The sequence below is a fragment of the Symphalangus syndactylus genome, chromosome 21, assembly GCF_028878055.3.
Source record: "Symphalangus syndactylus isolate Jambi chromosome 21, NHGRI_mSymSyn1-v2.1_pri, whole genome shotgun sequence".
Lineage (NCBI taxonomy): Eukaryota > Metazoa > Chordata > Mammalia > Primates > Hylobatidae > Symphalangus > Symphalangus syndactylus.
Genome location: NC_072443.2, coordinates 24,231,929 through 24,251,493, shown reverse-complemented (window position 1 = coordinate 24,251,493; position 19,565 = coordinate 24,231,929). Strand labels below are relative to the sequence as shown.

The following is a 19,565-nucleotide window of genomic DNA, read 5'->3' as shown; positions in this document are numbered from 1 at the left end:
TGAAGACATTACCAAAATCACAGTAATGATATTTGTTATACATAAAAAATTAAAAATCCCATGTTTCCATTAAACTCTTTGGGCTGAATTTTGTAGATAAAGCATTCAAAATACATTATGAGAGCCTTTTGGGTGTGTTATTCCCACTTTATTTAAAACTTTATAATGGTAATTGTGTTTCGGGGGGAAAAAAATACTCCCATAATTGTGAATTGAGTGGCTATGCCTCAAATAAATAATCAAAACAGGAAATGTGATTTCAGTGTGGTTTTCAGTGGCACTTACTTGTAATAAAGGTCTTCAGATGAAAGCCCAAGGTAAATGGACTTAATGTTTTCAGCACTTGTGTAGGATGTGGTCTTACATCTTTGTAGAGGGAAAAGGCTCTCATTTAAAACCTGCTTTAAACAGCTGGGACTGGCAGCTTCACCTTTTCCACTGTCTTTTGTTCTGTGGCTTGGAGCTTAATTTTAGTTACTTGAAAATGAGAATCCAATTTTTATGACAGTTATTCTTAGTGTTCTACAATGTACCTGCTTCTTTGGTTAGTATTTCCCATTCTCATGTCTTTAAACATGACTAAATTTCAGAATCGTGAACCTCTGATGCCATCTCCACAGTTTATCAAATCTTACTTCAGTTCTTTCACGGATGATATCATTTCCCAGCCCATGCTTAAAGGAGAGAAATCTGATGAAGATAAAGACAAGGAAGGGGAGGCTTTAGAAGTGAAAGAAAAGTAAGTATGTCAAGCATAGTGTCTACTTAGTGGTGTTTTGGCTGCTTTGAACTTTCCTTAGGGCCCATATGGGTTCTGAGCCATCTCACAACAGCAGCTATCTATCTACAGATAGAGATAGACAGAAATATAATTAAAAATTACATAATATTATTGTTATAAAAACACTTTTCTTCCTAGCATATATCTGTTACTTCTCTGGTGACTCAAGGTTTTACTGCCAGGAGTCTACCCTGCTTTTACTCAAGGTCCTATATGATCTTCTCAAAAGGACTCCCATTGAATCCAGTAGCTGACTGTGTTTGAATAGAGGCAATAACTTGAAAATTATTGTGTAGCTCAACATGCAGATGTTCTAGTGCAGGGAAGTTTTTAATTTATAAACAGATACTTTTAGGGTTGCCCAAAGAGGTAATTTTTTCAAGATTTTTTCTGGTTGTCTAGGAAGATGCCCATTTGGAGGGCTTCTTGATGGAGCCTGTAGAGAGCTGAAACCAAAGTACAGGATACTATGTTTCTAGCTGGAGACCTAGTGATATAATGTCATATAAACCATCTAGCCTGCTTTATTCCATTCATATTTATCAATACTTGTATTTTTCTGTCAAGGGTAGCCCTCCTCTCTGAGAGAAGGTACAATATTATTATCAACATGATTTTTTTAATGAGTTAGGAAGAAAAGGAAATACTGTTCTAGTAGCTGTGCATAACTGGGTTTTGCATCTTCAGCATATTGGAGGGTTTGAAGAAACAAATTGCTTTTGATTTTTATCTTCCAATTTTTCTACCATTGCTGGTGACCTTTTAAGAGAAGATACTGTGCATAATTATACTGCAGTGTACAAATTTTAGTTCATTGATACACAATCTTTGAGAAGATTGTAGTTGGGAAGTAAATGTTTAAGATGTCGTATTAGCTCTTGTGACAGTTATGCAAATACTTTCTTCTTCTGGTTAAGAAATAGTCCTTGTCCCAGAAGAACTATAATGAATTTAATACCATTATTCTAAAAGCTTTATTGAGAGATGGTAGGACATAGCTAGCTATCATCAGCACACTAGCTGGAATTGGACCCAAGTTTTAAATTCCATTTTACTCTGAGCCTTAGCTTTATCATCCTTTAAATGGAGCTAATAATATTTACCTTACAAGGTTATTGTGAGGTGTAGAAATCATGCCTATAAATAACTAGCACTTATGTTCTTCAGTAAGTGGGATTACTTCTAATCTGATTTAATCATTGTTTGTGTTTTCGTTCTTTTGTCTTTTTTTTTTTTTTTTTGATACTGAGGTATCTTTCACCTAGGCTGGAGTGCAGTGGTGGTGCAATCTTGGCTCACTGCAACCTCTGCCTCCTGGGATTGAGCAGTTCTCCTGCCTCAGCTTCCCTAGTAGCTGGGATTACAGGCGCATGCCACAATGCCAGCTAATTTTTGTATTTTGAGTAGAGACGGAGTTTCACCATGTTGGCCAGGCTGGTCTCGAACTCCCGACCTTAGGTGATCTGCCCACCTCGGCATTCCAAAGTATTGGAATTACAGGTGTGAGCCACTGCACCTGGCCTGTTTGTGTTTTGTTAGCCTGGTGACCTGAGAAACAAAACTAGAATGTAGGCAACATTGGAATGTCACTACAGGAGAGGTTAGCATAGAGCTTATAAGATTTTTGACTGACATAACTTTTTTAATTTTTTTTTTTTAAAAGACAGGGTCAGGTCAGGCATGGTGGCTCATGCCTGTAATCCCAACCCTTTGAGAGGCTGAGGTGGGCAGATTGCTTGAGCCCAGGAGTTTGAGACTAGCCTGGGCAACATGGAGAAACCCTGTCTCTACAGAAGAATAACAAAAATTAGCTTGGCATGGTGGTGTCCACCTGTAGTCTCAGCAACTGGGGAGGCTGAGGTGGGAAGATTGCTTGAGTCTCAGAGGCAGAGGTTGAAGTGAGCCAAGATCATGTCACTGCACTCCAGCCTGGGGAACAGAGCAAGACTCTGTCTCAAAAAACAAAAAGGAGAGAGATGGGGGGTCACTCAGGCTGGAATAGAGTGTTGCGATCATAGCTCACTACAGCCTCCAACTCCTGGAATCAAGCTATCCTCTCGCCTCAACGTCTTGAGTAGCTGGGACTCTAGGTGCACACCACCATGCCTGTCTAATTTTTTTTGTTTTTAATTATGGAGATGGGGTCTTGCCATGTTTCCCCGGCTGGTCTTGAACTCCTGGGCTCAGGTGATCCTCCCACATTAGCATTCCAGACTACTGGGATTACAGGCATGAGCCACCATGTCTGGCCTGATGTAACTTTTAAGTCATTTGCCAGTTTTCTCTATACAGATACAACAACTGAAATAAGAAAATGTACTTTAATTTACAATGCCTTATGTTTGGAAGATACCTCATGTACCTCATGACACCTAGTACAAATTTCAGTTAAAAAAAAATTACTTCTACAAGCATCTCCATAAAAGTCATCATCTTAGAAGAAGTATAAGAGATACTGCGCTCACTGCTTTTTAAAACATAGAGAAGGGTGTTTTTTAAAGTATTAATTGATGGAAGAGTCTTCCTCTAAATTTGCTTTTTTAATAAGTTCAGTTATTTATTTATTTATTTATTTATTTATTTATTTATTTATTTATTGAGACGGAGTCTCCCTCTGTCGCCCAGGCTGGAGTGCAGTGGCGCGATCTCGGCTTACTGCAAGCTCCGCCTCCTGGGTTCACGCCATTCTCCTGCCTCAGCCTCCTGAGTAGCTGGGACTACAGGCGCCTGCCACCACGCCCCGCTAATTTTTTTGTATTTTTATTAGAGACGGGGTTTCACCATGTTTGCCAGGATGGTCTTGATCTCCTGACCTCGTGATCCGCCCACCTCGGCCTCCCAAAGTGCTGGGATTACAGGCGTGAGCCACCGCGTCCGGCCAATAAGTTCAGTTATTAATTCTAGGTCTGCTCACACCCCTTGCCTTAGCTTCTGTGACTCTAAACTCACTTATTTCCTATTTCCCTGTTCCTTCTTTTAGCCATTAAACAACTGTTGAGTACTATTGATGTGTCTCAGATATGAAGGTGAATAAGACAGGATCCTTACCCATATTGCAGATCAGTCTCTCTTTCATTAGCTCATCTTTTCAGTATCTAAATGTCTCAGCTGAGGTATTACCCAGGACTCTGCTGCTTCCTTTTTAAAACTCCTCGTCCAAGGTTTCAAGAAAATCCCCGTCTACATCAAAAATCCTAATCTGTTTAATCGCACCACCCGTCCCCACCCCAACTCCATGCCACACTGGCTGATTATCTTGTTAAGGGGAAATAGACAATTGCTTAATTAACTCAGGTGTGCCAAATGTGGCATGTTTTAACATTTAATTCTTTTCTTTCTTTTTTTTTTTTTTTGAGATGGAGTCTCACTCTGTCTCCCAGGCTTGGAATGCAGTGGCACCATCTCAGCTCACTGCAACCTCCACCTCCCGGGTTCAAGCGATTCTCCTGCCTCAGCCTCCTGAGTAGCTGGGATACAGGCATGTGCCACCACGCCTGGCTAATTTTTGTATTTTTAGTAGAGGCGGGTTTCACCATGTTGGCCAGGCTGGTCTCAAATGCCTGACCTCATGATCCGCCCACCTCGGCCTCCCAAAGTGCTCGGATTACAGGTGTGAGCCACCACACCCAGTCACATTTAATTTTTTCTTAGTAAATAATTTCCTATGTTTGTTTTTATTTTCAGTTCTGGATACTTAAAGGCCAAACAGTATATGGAAGAAGAAAACTACGATAAAATCATAAGTGAATGCTCAAAAGAAATAGATACTGAAGGCAAATACATGGCAGAAGCATTACTACTACGAGCTACATTCTACCTGCTTATTGGCAATGCCAATGCGGCCAAACCAGATTTAGATAAAGTCATCAGTTTGAAAGAAGCTAATGTGAAGGTACATTAAAAAATGTGTGTGAAGAAATTATTAAATAGAAGGTGATGCCTTTCATTATGTTTTGCCAGATTTTTTAAAGCATTTCAACTGCCATTCTTCAGAGGGCTGTTTTTATTTTTGAAGAAACTACTCTTAATAATGTAGTTGGTGCAGTGAATCTGAAAACATAAATATCAATGATATTTATCTTTATTTAGGAAAGGAAATTTTTTTTTCCTATAGCATCTGGTAGTTTCATCTTCTCCCTGTAGCCACTGCCTACTATATTTGACTGTATTTGGGCAGTGGTAAAGGTGATATAGCAATTCTGTAGATAATGCTGTAAGTAACATGTAATATATAGCACCAGGTTATAAAACACTTAATAAAAACACATTAATATATTCAGAAAGGTTCTAAAAATAGAATGTATAAATATGCCAAAAGTCTTGCAGTTGTACAGTTGGAACAGCCTTTCATTTTCTAAGTATTCTTAATGTGCTATGTATTACACATTTCACAATTAAGATTCACGGGCATCTGTTGAATTGTTACATTCTATTCAGTGTAACAAAACAGAATTTAACCACCAATTAACTATATTACTTATTAGTTTGTTAACATCTCTGTGACCTGTTTCCTCACTGCATTAAATGAACTCTGTAGCCTGTCTCCTCTCCTATATTTGGGGGGATATAAAAGTTGTTTTTAAGACCTAAATATTGTTAAAAGTTTCTTTCAAAATGAGATTTTCAAATTGAAGGTACTCTCATAATATTATCTTTAATATTATTTTCTGCTGATTTTCCTGATTACAACTGTTATATGTTTTTGTTATAATTGTGGAGGATGTTATTATTTGTTCTATATGTATGTATTATTGCTTTGAAAAAAATTTTAAAGAAACATATTGTTTTCATGATCACATGATTTTTAATGGCAAGTAGTAATGATGCCTACCATATGCCATGCACAAAAATTAACTCAAAATGGATTAGAGCCCTAGAAGTAAGAGCTAAAACTATAAAACTCTGAGGATAAAATAGAGGACTAAATGTTTGTTACCTTAGATAAGCAGTAGTTTCTTAGATATGGCACCAAAAGCACAAGCAACCAAAAAAAAAAAGATAGATTGGGTGTGATCAGACTTCTGTGCTTGGCTGGGGGTGGTGGCTCATGCCTGAAAATTAGCTGGGCATGATGGCATGTGCATGTAGTCATAGCTACTCAGGAGGCTGAGGTGGGAGGATCACCTGTACCTGGGAGGTCGAGTCTGCGGTGAGCCGTGATTGAGCCACTGTACTCCAGCCTGGGTGACAGAGATCCTGTCTCAAACAAAACAAAACAAAACAAAACTTCTGTGTGAAAAGACACCATCAAGAAAGAGAAAACACATCACACAACATGGGAAAAATATTCATAAATCATATATCTGATTAGGAGCTTGTATCCAGAATAAAGAACTCTTAGAGCTCAACAATAAAAAGACAGCCTAAGTTAAAAATGGGCAAAGGATCTGAATACACATTTCTCCAAAGAATATACAAATGACCAATAATAAATGACAAGATGGTTGGCATCATTAGCCATTAGGGAAATGCAAATCAAAACCACCGTGAGATGCCACTTCACACCTACTAGGATGGCTATAATCAAAAAGACAGTAAGTCTCTAATAAAAAACATGGACAGTAATAAGTGTTTTTGAAGATGTGGAAAATTGGAACCCTCATACATTGCTGGTGGAAATATATTAATACAATGGTAAAGCCCTCTTGGAAATTAGTTTGACAGTTCCTCAGAAAGTTACCATATGATCTAGTAATTCCACGCCTAGGTATATACCCAAGAGAATTTAGTACATTCATTAACACAAAAACTTGTACATGAGAGCTGGGTGTGGAGGCTCACACCTGTAATCCCAGCACTTTGGGAACCCAGGAGTTCTAGACTACCCTGGGCAACATAGCAAAATCTCATCTCTATTTTAAAAAAGCTTTTTTAAAAACCTTGTATATGAATGTTCATAGCAGCATTATTTATGGTAGCCAAAAAGTGGAAGCAGCTCAAATGTCCATCAGTTGATGAATGGATAAATAAAATGTGATATCTGTACAATGGAATATTTTTCAGGCATAACAAAAGAATGAAAAACTAATACACGCTACAATATGGATGAACCTTGAAAACATTATGCTAAATCAAAGAAGCCAGACACAAAAGACTATATATATAAAATATATGATTCCACTTATGTGAAACATCCAGAATATACAAATCCGTAGAAATAGAAAATAGGTTGATGGTTTCTAGGGGCTGAAGAGTAGGAGGTGAGGCGGGATGGAGGGTGACTGCTTATTTGTATGGAGTTTCTTTTAAGGGTGATGAAAATGTTCTGGAATTAGATAGTGGTAGTCAACACACAACTTAGTGAATATACTAAAAACAGCTGACATACATACTTTAAAATGGTGACCTTTGTGATATGTGGATTATAGAAAAAAGCTGCTAATTTACAGAAACTAGGTTGGAGGAAAAAAAAGTAATGATGAACCTTTCCTCACTTGGGGTATATAGCTTCGAGCAAATGCTCTCATCAAAAGAGGCAGCATGTACATGCAACAGCAGCAGCCTTTGCTGTCCACTCAGGATTTTAACATGGCTGCTGACATTGATCCTCAGAATGCAGATGTTTATCACCACCGAGGACAGGTAAGTCTGTTTTCTTACCTAGAGGTCTGACTTGTGGATTGAGCTTTGATACCATTTTTGAGAATTTCTTATGTAATTTTCTTGAGTTTTCTTATGTAATTTCTGATAGCTATGAACAAAGTATCACAGTGGTTTACAGTTTGAATTGGCCTTTGTTTAGTCTGTCTTGAATATTTGTCTTTAATTTTGGTATTTACTTATGAAAAAAGAGTAAAGGAAGGCAAAACTGTTGGTTTACCAGTTCAAGTTTGTTTTTCTGGTGTTTCTGGTTCATAGGTTTCAATGAGTAAAACATTAATAACATTTAGTAAGCAATGTGAGTTAATTCTAGAATCAACAGGATGATTTTTGTGAGCTTCTTGCTATAAGGAAATAGTCTGGACTGTCCAAATAGTAAAAATAAATATATTTATCTTTTGAAGTTTAATAACAGGCATATTAGTTTTTTAGTAGAAATATATAGTGAAGAAACAGTTTCCAATTACTGCCTCAGGTGGGGAAAACATGGCTTTATAATAAGCTTAACATGGCTTCTTGGAACGCATTATGGTAGAAAGTGTGGGCTATGCATTAATAATAACAGAAGAGCCAAAGTTCTTTCTAATGGAGAATTTTACCTAATAGGGTCATGTGTCCTGCCAGGGAAGTGCATTATTAGGTGATTTTGTGCAGACATCATAGAGTGTACTTCTACAGACCTAGATGGTATAGCCTACTACACACCTAAGCTGTATGTTGTAGCCTGTTGCTCCTAAGCTACAAACCTGTATAGCATGTTACTATACCAAATATTATAGGCAGGTATAACACAATGGTAAGTATCTGTGTGTCTAAAACATATCTAAGCATAGAAAAGGTACAGTAAAAATGCAGTATTATAATCTTTTGGGACCACTGTTGTATATGTGGTCTGTTGATTGAAATGTAATTATGCATGACTGTATTTCTTTCAGAAAGGTGTTAAGTGTTGAGATAACCTCTTAAAATTCTTGACATTTTGATCTTTACTGGTAGTGTCTGAAGATTAATTTGAAAGGTAATTATCTGATGTCTAGCCTGCTTTGATATTAGAATGTACAGGATGTTTAGTTTTCTAGAAGAAGAGGTTTCTTGCTTAATAGTGATCAGAATTGCAGTGCAGAAATGGTTGGCTTGTAATACTTTCTAAAAGTTGGATACCATTTTTATGTTTTGGCATCTTGCCTTTTAAATTTCAAGATTTTTAAATTTGCTGTTTCTAGAAAGTAATTATATATTGAATAATTACTACATGCTCAGCATTATGCTGAGATGTAATAATAGAGATGAGACACAGAACATACTTAACTGGTGCACCTAGTTGAATTACATTTATTTACGTATTTTTTTCTTAGCTGAAAATACTCCTTGATCAAGTTGAAGAAGCAGTGGCAGATTTTGATGAATGTATTAGGTTAAGACCTGAGTCTGCTCTGGCACAAGCACAGAAATGTTTTGCATTGGTAGGTACTACTTTCTTTTGTATTTTCCTAAACATCACTTTTATTTTCCAGTGTCAGCAAAAATGAGTATCTCATTGTCTACAAAGTCTTCTCTTTCTTTCTTTCCCAAAGGAAAACTACTGAGGAAAAAAGGTGCTGATTGATACCTAGCTCTTGTATTTCTCTGGACATTTGTTTGAGTTCATCTTGATGGATGTTTGTCCCTGATTTTATACTTCCCTAAATAGAACTGGTCTCCCTGCTTCACCATAAATCAATACAAAGAGCAAAAACATTTTGAGGAAATACTCTGTAAACATGACACCATGTAACTTGCTCTCTCACCCCTGCTTCATAGAACTGTTTCTTAATATTCAGAAACATAAAGCTCAAAAGGTTGTGTTGTTTTTTTTTTTAAGTAAAAATTTTTCTAGTAAAATAAGATACTTCCAGTTAGCTGTATGGCTAGAGTCCTAAAAGAATTTTCAGTTTAAAGGAAGAAATTGTATCACAAATATATATTATAAATGAAAAAAATGACAAAAATTTTACTAGATTTAAAATTCATTTATTGCCAAGTTCACGTCTTACAAATTAGTATGCCCTCTTCTACAGTATTGAACATCTTGAAATTGTATAGTGGCCATGGAGTCCTAGTTGTACATAACCTTTGCCTCTCTGCTGCTGAGATACCTACTTGGAACCCTTTTGGATGCTGCAGATTATGTTAGCACATCACCTGTTTTTTTTGGAAATATTTATGTAATTTTGTGTGTTTATGTTAACATTCCGTGAGTTTTTGAGTTCTTGATTTGACAGGCCTGTTTTGATTTTTTATAGTACCGCCAGGCATATACGGGAAACAACTCTTCACAAATCCAAGCAGCTATGAAAGGTTTTGAAGAGGTCATAAAGAAATTTCCAAGGTGTGCCGAAGGCTATGCACTATACGCCCAGGTAAATGTTTTTTCAGGTTTTTAAAAAATAACTGCATACATATGCTAAATCTCAGGATGGAAATCAGAAAGCAGTGCTATCATGGTTGCAGCTTCTTTGGAAGCAGGTGGCTTTGTTCCTGAATTGATTCTCATGGCCCCTGGTTGGTCCTGAATCACCTCAGAAGAGGCTCCTTTGTTACACAATTTGGAAATCATGGCCCTAAACTCAATATGGGGAAGCTTAAGGTGAGAATTTCTCTCCTGTCTTCATTTGGATTGGTTTTGCAAAAAGTAATTACCTTAGGAAAATTTACCGTATGCAATTGATGGAGAAAATATCCACGGAAAGACTTTTCTTTCTATTTGGTCACTGCCTTTTTATATGGCTAGGTTGTTATAACAGTTTATTTTAATTTATCTTTGCTTTATCTAAAATTCTTGAAACTCTCTTGGTTTAGGATTGAAGTTATGGAAAGCAGGATTTAAATCTGAATTTTTTTTATTGTAGTCTGAAATTCTTGAAAACTTCTTAGTTTTAAATCATCCATTTAAATGAAAATGATTAGCTTATTGTAGTGACGGTCATACATTTTCCCCTCAAATAAATGATCTCTGAATGACTCAGTTTTCTTTCTTAAAGCTGAAAATTGGTTTTGGTGTCTACATAAACTAGCCATCTCAATACTGTGTATCAGGGGTACAGCTGCTTCGTGGCCTCTTAGGAATGGGGCTGCACAGCAGGTGAGCATTGGGCAAGCATTACCACCTGAGCTCCACCTCCTGTCACTGTCAAATCTGCAGCAGCATTAGATTCTCATGCCTGATGATCTGAGGTGGAACAGTTTCATCCCAAAACCATCCCTCCTCCTCCCACCCCCATCCATGCAAAAATTGTCTTCCACAAAACCGGTCCGTAGTGCCAAAAGTGCTGGGAAAGTGTTGGGGACTGCTGCTCTATATAATTTCTTTTTCTTTTTTTTTTTCTTTTTAATTACAAAAGACATGTTGGGTTTTTCCCCACAGCACAGAAATAGGAAACGATAACAAATTGCCATCCCATGGCTGGGTGTGGTGGCTCCTGCCTGCAATCCCAGCACTTTGGGAGGCTGAGGCAGGCAGATCATTTGAGCCAGGAGTTTGAGACTAGCCTGGCCAGCATGGAGAAACGCCATCTCTACTAAAAATACAAAAATAGCTGGGTGTGGTTTGGCGCACATCTGTTATCCCAGCAACTCGGGAGGCTGAGGTAGGAGAATCGCTTGAACTCAGGAAGCCAAGGTTGCAGTGAGCTGAGATTGCACTACTGCATTCCAGCCTGGGCAACAGAGTGAGACTCCATTTCCAAAAAAAAAAAAAAAAATACCATCCCTGGTTGACCCCTCTCCTTAAACCATTCTTAAGGATGCTTATTTTGTTTTTAATTTCCTTCATGGTATCTCTAGGCAGGTTATAAGAACAATTTCACAAGGATTTTAAGGGTTTATTGTGGGTGGAACTATGAGAAAATTGATTTGTGTTGGATCTGTTATTTAGAGGTAGGTCTTATATATAACTACATTAAAGTGTACATTTTAATCCTATGAATGGGTACACTTGAGTTTATGCCTTATAATTAGTAACAAACCAGGAAATGACAGCAACATCCTCATCATTGTCATGGAATTCAGAAGGGCTTTTTTGGTGCAGATTTCTCTAAGCATCTAGAAGAGCAAAGGCCACCGAACAGCAAACACTACTGGGGAACAACTCTTCTGCAGAACTTTCCCAATAGCATATTTCCCTATTACCGTTCTGCCTTCAAGATAGGTTTGGTTTGTATGAGCTGTCTTCTCATCAGTATTGGCATTATTACAGTCAGTTTGCACTCAAATTTCTTTTCTTTGGTCTGTTTTCTAATTTTTGCTTCACTATATAGTATATGTAACTTTATATATGCATACAGTACGTGTGTGTGTATGTGTATGTGTGTGTATATATACTTAGTGTAACTTTTTTGGCCCTCAAACTTTGGCGTAGATGCTGGCCAACTCGCAAAATTACAGCTTGAGCATAGTCTGATATCCACAGAACTGTGCCTTCCATTTCAGCCGTGGGATTTGCCTTAAAATAGTTGATTATAGCCGCTGCTTTTGTTTTCAAAATAAGTATTTATTACATTATTGTTAACTATGACAAACAGTTGGGGAAAATCCTAAATGTTAACAGAAGATTGAATTATGTTTGCAGAATTGTGGTACACTCACTTAATGGTATATTATGTAGCCATTAAAAGTTACAAATACATTAAATTTACAAAGCAAGATATAGCACTGCCTATTATTAAAGGGAAAATTGTATACAAAGTGAACTCAACCATGTGAAAGAAAACAAATAGGGAAGTAAATAGAGATAGATAAATATATCAGGAAGGCATCCATGCTCACAATGGTGGAAGCTATAAAAATATTTCTACTTTCTATATCTTTCTGATTTTTATTATAAAGAAGATGTGCTGACTATATTTCTTTGATATTTTTAAGAGTGATTTTTAAAATATTTAAGTTGGCTTATTTTAGATATGAAAAGACTAAGAGCCATACAGCTAAATATAATGACTCACATAGTTCTTAAAAGTCATCTTATAGGCCGGGCGCGGTGGCTCACGCTTGTAATCCCAGCACTTTGGGAGGCCGAGGTGGGCGGATCGCGAGGTCAGGAGATCGAGACCACGGTGAAACCCCGTCTCTACTAAAAATACAAAAAATTAGCCGGGCGTGGTGGCGGGCGCCTGTAGTCCCAGCTACTCGGAGAGGCTGAGGCAGGAGAATGGCGTGAACCCGGGAGGCGGAGCTTGCAGTGAGCCGAGATAGCGCCGCTGCACTCCAGCCTGGGCAACAGAGCGAGACTCCGTCTCAAAAAAAAAAAAAAAAAAAGTCATCTTATAAATAACGGGTTAACTGAGTATGGGCTAGGTATTATAGATAATATTAGGGAATTAGTTTTGGAGATATATTAGTTGAAACAGTTATAGCTGCTTTTTAAAAAATCAATAATTTTAAAGAAATAGCTCTGAAGACATTTAACACATACATCTTAACTTGTACTTCCAAATGAATATTGCCCTTAAGATAATTCCCTGGCCAGGTGTGGTGGCTCACTCCTGTAATCCCAGAACTTTGGGAGGCCGAGGTGGGTGGATCACCTGAGGTCATGAGTTCGAGACCAACCTGGCCAACATGGTGAAACCCCATCTCTACTAAAAATACAAAAATTAGCCAGGCAAGGTGTTGCGTGCCTGTAGTCCCAGCTACTCAGGAGGCTGAGGCGGGGGATCGCTTGAACCCAAGAGGCGGAGGTTGCAGAAAGTAGAGATTGCGCCACTGTACCCCAGCCTGGGTGACAAGAATGAAACTCTATCTCAAAAAAAAAAAAAAAAAAAATTCCCTTGGGCTGTATTATGATAAATTATGAATAAGTGATGTGACTGTACCTATGAGAATGTGATATTAGAGCTGTCACTAAGAATGGGATTATCTGTATTGAACAGTTTACCAGAGATTATCTGCTATGGCATATAACTAACCACTTGCTGAAGAAAGAGGACAGTTAAGATTTCATATTTATAGCAGTGCCACCTAAAAACTCCGATAATTAAGATGTAAAATGTAAATCAGTCTGTATCCCCAAAACACGATAATTTTGTAATAATGAATAAATGAAGTAAATTTTTATAATGAATAATAAGTAAACTTTTAACTGCTTAGGTTGACAGTTACCTTAATATAACTGAAGTATCTCCTCACATAGGCATTAACAGATCAACAACAGTTTGGTAAAGCTGATGAAATGTATGATAAGTGTATTGATTTGGAACCAGATAATGCCACAACATATGTTCATAAAGGGTATGTATTTTTGTGATTGTTCCAATGAGATAATAAATGTCTTGCATAGTAATAAAGTGTATTTATTTTGGCCACTGAGGAAGGGGACTATGGTAGGGAAGTTAATTGACAAACTTCTTGATGTCTTTTCATTCTTAGAGAAATTAGTTAAGGATGCCAGGCGCAGTGGCTCACACCTGTAATCCTAGTACTTTGGGAGGCCAAGGCAGGCAAATCATCTGAGGTTGGGAGTTCGAAACCCTCTTGACCAACATGGTGAAACCCGGTGTCTACTAAAACTACAAAAAATTAGCCAGGTGTGGTGGCACATGCCCGATTCCCAGCTACTCAGAAGGCTAAGGAGTGAGAATCGCTTGAAACCGGGAGGCAGAGGTTGCAGTGAGCCAAGATTGCACCACTGCTCTCCAGCCTGGGCGGCAGAGTGAGGCTCTGTCTCAAAAAAAAACAAAAAGAAATTAATGTACTATTCTTGCTCTATGTTAAAGGTTTTAATTTCAAACTGAACATCCTGTCAGCTGTTGCTTTATCAAAATAGGAAGCATACACAAGTGTTTGTGTCCTTGCATTCTTGAATTATCCTAAGAAACTTCACTTAAATTTATATAAAGTGAAAAATAAGGGATGCAAGATTGGTAATAGAGCCTAGACCATTGAACACTTTTTGTAATAAGGAACTTAGACTAGCAAACCAATATAAGTTGAGGGAAAAAAAACACAATTTGATGCTGATTATATATTGCTTTAGGTTTTGTTTTTCCTTATAAGTTAACTTGTAAGTTCATTGAAGGCAGAAATTGAGTCATATTAATGTATGTTTATTCCTACTGATGGGCCATGGTCACATCTGGCTATTTTTTTGCATTTGCAGTTTACTTCAACTTCAGTGGAAGCAAGATCTGGATAGAGGTTTGGAACTTATCAGCAAGGCTATTGAAATTGACAATAAATGTGATTTTGCCTATGAAACCATGGGAACTATTGAAGTACAAAGGTAACTTCTGGAGTCTGTTAGGAAATGTATGGTAGCTCCATAGATATTTAGCTTTTTGTTCTTATTATGTACATGTTAAAGTCTGTTATGTTCTTTCCTCTTTTCACCTGTATTATTCATGTTGGAAAAAAAATGTGCTTAGGCAGTGACATAAGGATTGGTAGCTAAGTTGCCAGAAAATCTGGACCCTCCCCCAAAGAAGCATCCAGCCGAATGACTGGGCAAGTTGCAACATCAACTCAGAGCCTCCTGAGTTGGATAAGAACATTTTTTGCATCTCTGTCCTTAACCTCTTATTTTGTGTAAATGTTTATCCAGAGTTGCTCTTAAGATCTACCATTAAAAGGTGACAGCTGTTTTATATATGGGGTTTATTGTATACCATCTTAATATTGGCATTGCCATTCATTTGAGTTTCCTACTCCAGGCCAAGTACTAAACTTTAGATGTTTTCTAAGTACTATTTCAATTACTCTTCATCCCCATCTTTATAAAGGTGGAGATTATGTGATCCCTAATTTAACTGATGCCCAGAGTGCTTAGGTTTACAAGGTTGCACAGTAAGCCAATAGAGAAGACAGGGTTTGAGCTCATGTATCACTGATACCACAGTCACTGATCTTGGCATTATCACTTGTCAGGAAGCAGCATGAGTTTTCTTAATTCCCTATCATTCAGCCCCTCCTGTAGTCCTCTCCCTGCTCTACAGTAGGCAGAATATATATAGGCTGGTAAAAAAAAATTGTGTTTCTTTTGAACCATTCTGTACCCACAGTGGCATGTAAATATTAAGTTTTTTTTTCTTCTTTTTGTGAGACAGAGTCTCTAGCCCAGGCTGGAGTACAGTGGCACAATCTTGACTCTGCAACCTCTGCCTCCCGGGTTCAAGCGATTCTTGTACCTCAGCCACCCAAGTAGCTGGAACTACAGGCACACACCACCATGCCCAGCTAACTTTTTGTATTTTTAGCAGAGATGGGCTTTTGCCATGTTGGCCAGGATGGTCTCAAACTCTTGGCCTCAAGTGATTTGCCCATCTCAGCCTCCTGAAGTGCTGGGATTACAGGTGTGAGCCACTGCACCTGGCCTAAATTATTTCTTAATTGCTAATTTGTTAATGTGAATAAAATATTCTTGTACTAGAATAGGATAGGGTGGTAGTTCTTAATCTTTTTTGAGCAAAGCTGTGGATTCTTAGAATAATGCACACAAAAACACTTCGCTTTTAATTTAAGGCTTTCATAGATCCTGGGTTAATTAAAGACCTCTGATTTAAGGTTTGATGGAATTTTGTTCACATGTTAATTGAACTTTTAAAAAATCCATTCTGAACCTTACAATTAAATAAGTGAATTTGAATAAATGAAATTGCAGATTATCCTAGGATTTTGCAGATCTGCTGGCTGTTGGCCTAATGCCAGAACATGAACTCTTGAAAAAAGTTTTTTTTAAAAATAAGTCTATCACGTTGCCATATATTGTAATAGGAGATTAAATATAGTCACCCTAGTGGTACCTTTTACTGGCATATAAAGAGTCTAACTGGCACATATGCCAGTAAAATGTACCTTACTAACATGTATGCCAGTTAGACTCTCTGTATATGCAGGTATATATATAGAGAGAGAGTAGGGACTTAATATTCTTTGTAGGATTGCATATATATGTAGCTAATACTAGTTACTTAAAACAGTTGGTTCTTAGATAGCTGTGGATTTGACCAGAATCAGGCAGCGGCAATAAATCTTGAGTATTTATTGAGTAGGTGTGATTGTGCAGCACAATCAAGGAACTCACATAGACTGCCTGAAGAGTAGAGGTGCATGGGGTTGGGGACATGCTGCTAAGAGATGAAACAGAAAGAGGTGGGCCCACATCAGTCTTAAGGTGAGGCCCTTGCATGTCATTAGTGTCCCGACATTATGTCACTGCTTTCTAAAGGAGTCTCATGTTAACAGTAGAAACACGTAGAATTTAGGAACCAGATGGAATTGTGATTTTAAATAAGCCAATTAATTTCCCTAGTCTCACTGTTCTTACCAGTAAACACAGAATACAAGGGATATAATGTAAGCACATAGTATTTGTAATAGTAGTTGACATTCATTGAGTGCTTTCAATGTGGTAGGTACTCTTGTTTATTTTAAAAGAAGCATTTTACTAGAATCATAGTAGAAGCTTAGTGGTCAGACTTCATGTAGCATCACTTACAACCTTCATTGAATATTGTGAAGTGCTTGTTGAATCTGAGACTTAAAAATTTTGTTCTTTTAGAGGAAACATGGAGAAAGCCATTGACATGTTCAACAAAGCTATTAACCTGGCCAAATCGGAAATGGAGATGGCCCATCTGTATTCACTTTGTGATGCCGCCCATGCCCAGACAGAAGTTGCAAAGAAATACGGATTAAAACCACCAACATTATAAAACAGGGGGAAAGCAGACTGATCCTCTTTTTAAAAGTTTACCCCCTCTTCAGCTGAACCCTAAAGACACTGTCATGAACTGTGTTGAATGGTGGAAATTAGTATTTCTGTTTGTGGTGGTGTTATTTGTTACATCTGTTTCATGTCTAGGTGTTGTGGGTGTGGCTGTTGAAGGAAATTTGCAGTCTTGCAGCTTTTATATCCTGTGCAACAAAAGATTAGAACATGTTAAAGGGATTTTTAAATAAAGTTGGAAAGAGTACAAATGATAATTGGCCATGCAAATAAAAACTGATTTGTTGATTTTTTTTTTAATGGGTGTTGGGGGTTGATTATGTTCTGGATGATTTCGTCTTTATATATATGTGTGAATAATGTAAGTATTTTACAGCATGTTGATTTTTAAATTAACGTAGTAAATGCTGTAAAATAGATTTATATTCAGTTAACGGCTTTCAATTGATTTTTTGAAAGAAACAGGTTAAATGGGGGATTAAAGTAAAATTGAGAGACCCTTTAAACCATTGTCAGCATGCACAATGTCTCCGATTCTGCAGAGTTTTAGAAACTTGGTGGCACTTATTAATCCTCTTGGCCCCTTTCCACTCTAATGGATAGTGTACATTCTTCTTAAAGTCCACAACAGCAGATTTTCTTACAGTAAATTATGTAGATGCAAAATATTCTAATTGATATATGTGCTGGAAGACTGAGTATTGATGGGGGAGTGGACCAGACAAAGAGGTAAGATGAAACAGAAGTGTGTTTATAATTGTCTGTGACTATTTTCTATAATAATTAGTACTATTTAATGGTGAGCTTTTAAAAGTGTAGGATAGAGGGTACAGTGGCACTGTATATACTATTTATAGTCTCACCTACTTGGGAGGCTGAGGCAAGAGGCATGAGACCAGGAGCTCGAGGTTGTAATGTGCCATAATGATTGCACCTGCAAATAGCCACTGCACTCCAGCCTGGGCAATATAGCAAACCCCATCTCTTTAAAAAATTTTAGAACTTTTTAAAAATCAAAGTGCAGATTGCTTGTATGTAAAACCCAAATAAAGGTAGAGTAAGTGTGGTATATGGGAGTATTTAAATAGCTTAAAATTTCTAGTGAAGGACATGTGGCTAAAGGGTCAAAAAGGATGTAAGACTTGGAGCCAGAGCATAGTATTTCCTGAAATAACAAGTTTAGTGCTTTAACTATGGCTACATGTGCTTAAGGAATTTTGAGCCACTTATTTTTGAAGATGCTGAGGACATGTAGAGTGCTTTTTTTGTAGTGAGCTAACCTTGATCTCTAAGGACTAACTACCCAGGTCCAGGTCTTCACTAGGGATACCGACAGTGTTTTAGCTTTACTCGACCTCCTTACTTAGAAATCACTTTACAATTTATTTCCATTTTCCACTTTTATAGACCATCCTTTTGCTTATATGCTAGATTTTTCTGGTGAGGGAAGGGTTGTGTTCTTCAGGTGTCTTTTGTTTTGAAATACTCAGGATGGGGAGAGGTTTATTTAAGAACGAATTATAATTATTATGGTTTACACTGTTGGGAGTAAAGGAGCATTTTTACACCCCTTAAGGGTGCTTAATTCTGTTGAAACCAAAAAGATTTGTCTACAAATGCTATCTTTTTTAGAAACTATTAGAAATGACTCCCTTTCAAAGTCAATCTTTAGAAAATATTGAGGAGGCCATTAATTAGTTGGTGCAGTTAATATAATTCAAGATGATTTGGATGATGGGAAGTTTGAGACTGCTGCATTTTGTTTTTAAATTATGCACCTTCTGAGAACCCCCAACTACAGAAATGTTCTACATCTCTGAATGACCTCTGACTTTAAAAAAGTTTTTATTTGCATCGCTGCATTTTGTTTTTAAATTATGCACCTTCTGAGAACCCCCAAATACAGAAATGTTCTACATCTCTGAATGACCTCTGACTTTAAAAAAGTTTTTATTTGCATGGCTGTATTTACATTAACACTGACATTTTCTTCTACTCTTCTCCCTTTCACCTTGGGGTTGGGTAGAGAAACACAAAGGAAACTGAAGCATGTGCCATTCTATACTGTCATTCCAAATTCTCATGGACTATTGCCTGTTGTGAAAATATTTGAAACTGCACTGAAAGCTGCATCTGTCTGTATCTTTCTTTTGTAAATGACCTCACATGTAAATTCACCAAATAAATATTACATTCAAGCTCTTCTATCTATTCTTTAAATAGAAAGATAGGTAGTTTAGGCTGGGCATGGTGGCTCACGCCTGTAATCCCAGCACTTCAGCAGGCCGAGGCGGGCAGATCACGAGGGCAGGAGATCGAGACCATCCTGGCTAACAAACACAGTGAAATCTGTCTCTACTAAAAATACAAAAAATTAGCCGGGTGTGGTGGTGGGCGCCTGTGTTCCCGGCTACTTGGGAGGCTGGCAGAAGAATCACTTGAACCTGGGAGGCAGAGGTTGCAGCGAACCGGCTGAGATCACGCCAT

General features: G+C 37.6%; 1 protein-coding gene across 3 annotated transcripts in view; it reads left to right on the top strand.

Moving 5' to 3' along the window:
* TOMM70 (translocase of outer mitochondrial membrane 70) overlaps window positions 1-19,276 on the top strand; it is a 39,089-nt gene extending 19,813 nt beyond the window's left edge. For 2 of the 3 annotated variants that reach the window (XM_055259083.2, XM_055259081.2), the window contains exons 5-12: window positions 591-739; window positions 4,466-4,673; window positions 7,229-7,363; window positions 8,737-8,844; window positions 9,664-9,780; window positions 13,548-13,645; window positions 14,514-14,636; window positions 16,911-19,276. In XM_055259083.2, coding sequence (XP_055115058.1) covers window positions 591-739; window positions 4,466-4,673; window positions 7,229-7,363; window positions 8,737-8,844; window positions 9,664-9,780; window positions 13,548-13,645; window positions 14,514-14,636; window positions 16,911-17,064 — 1,092 coding nt within the window. In that variant the 3' untranslated portion in view covers window positions 17,065-19,276. The remainder of the gene's footprint in view (window positions 1-590; window positions 740-4,465; window positions 4,674-7,228; window positions 7,364-8,736; window positions 8,845-9,663; window positions 9,781-13,547; window positions 13,646-14,513; window positions 14,637-16,910) is intronic. The other variant, XM_055259082.2, reaches the window with a different exon arrangement.
* The last annotated feature ends 289 nt before the right edge of the window (window positions 19,277-19,565 follow it).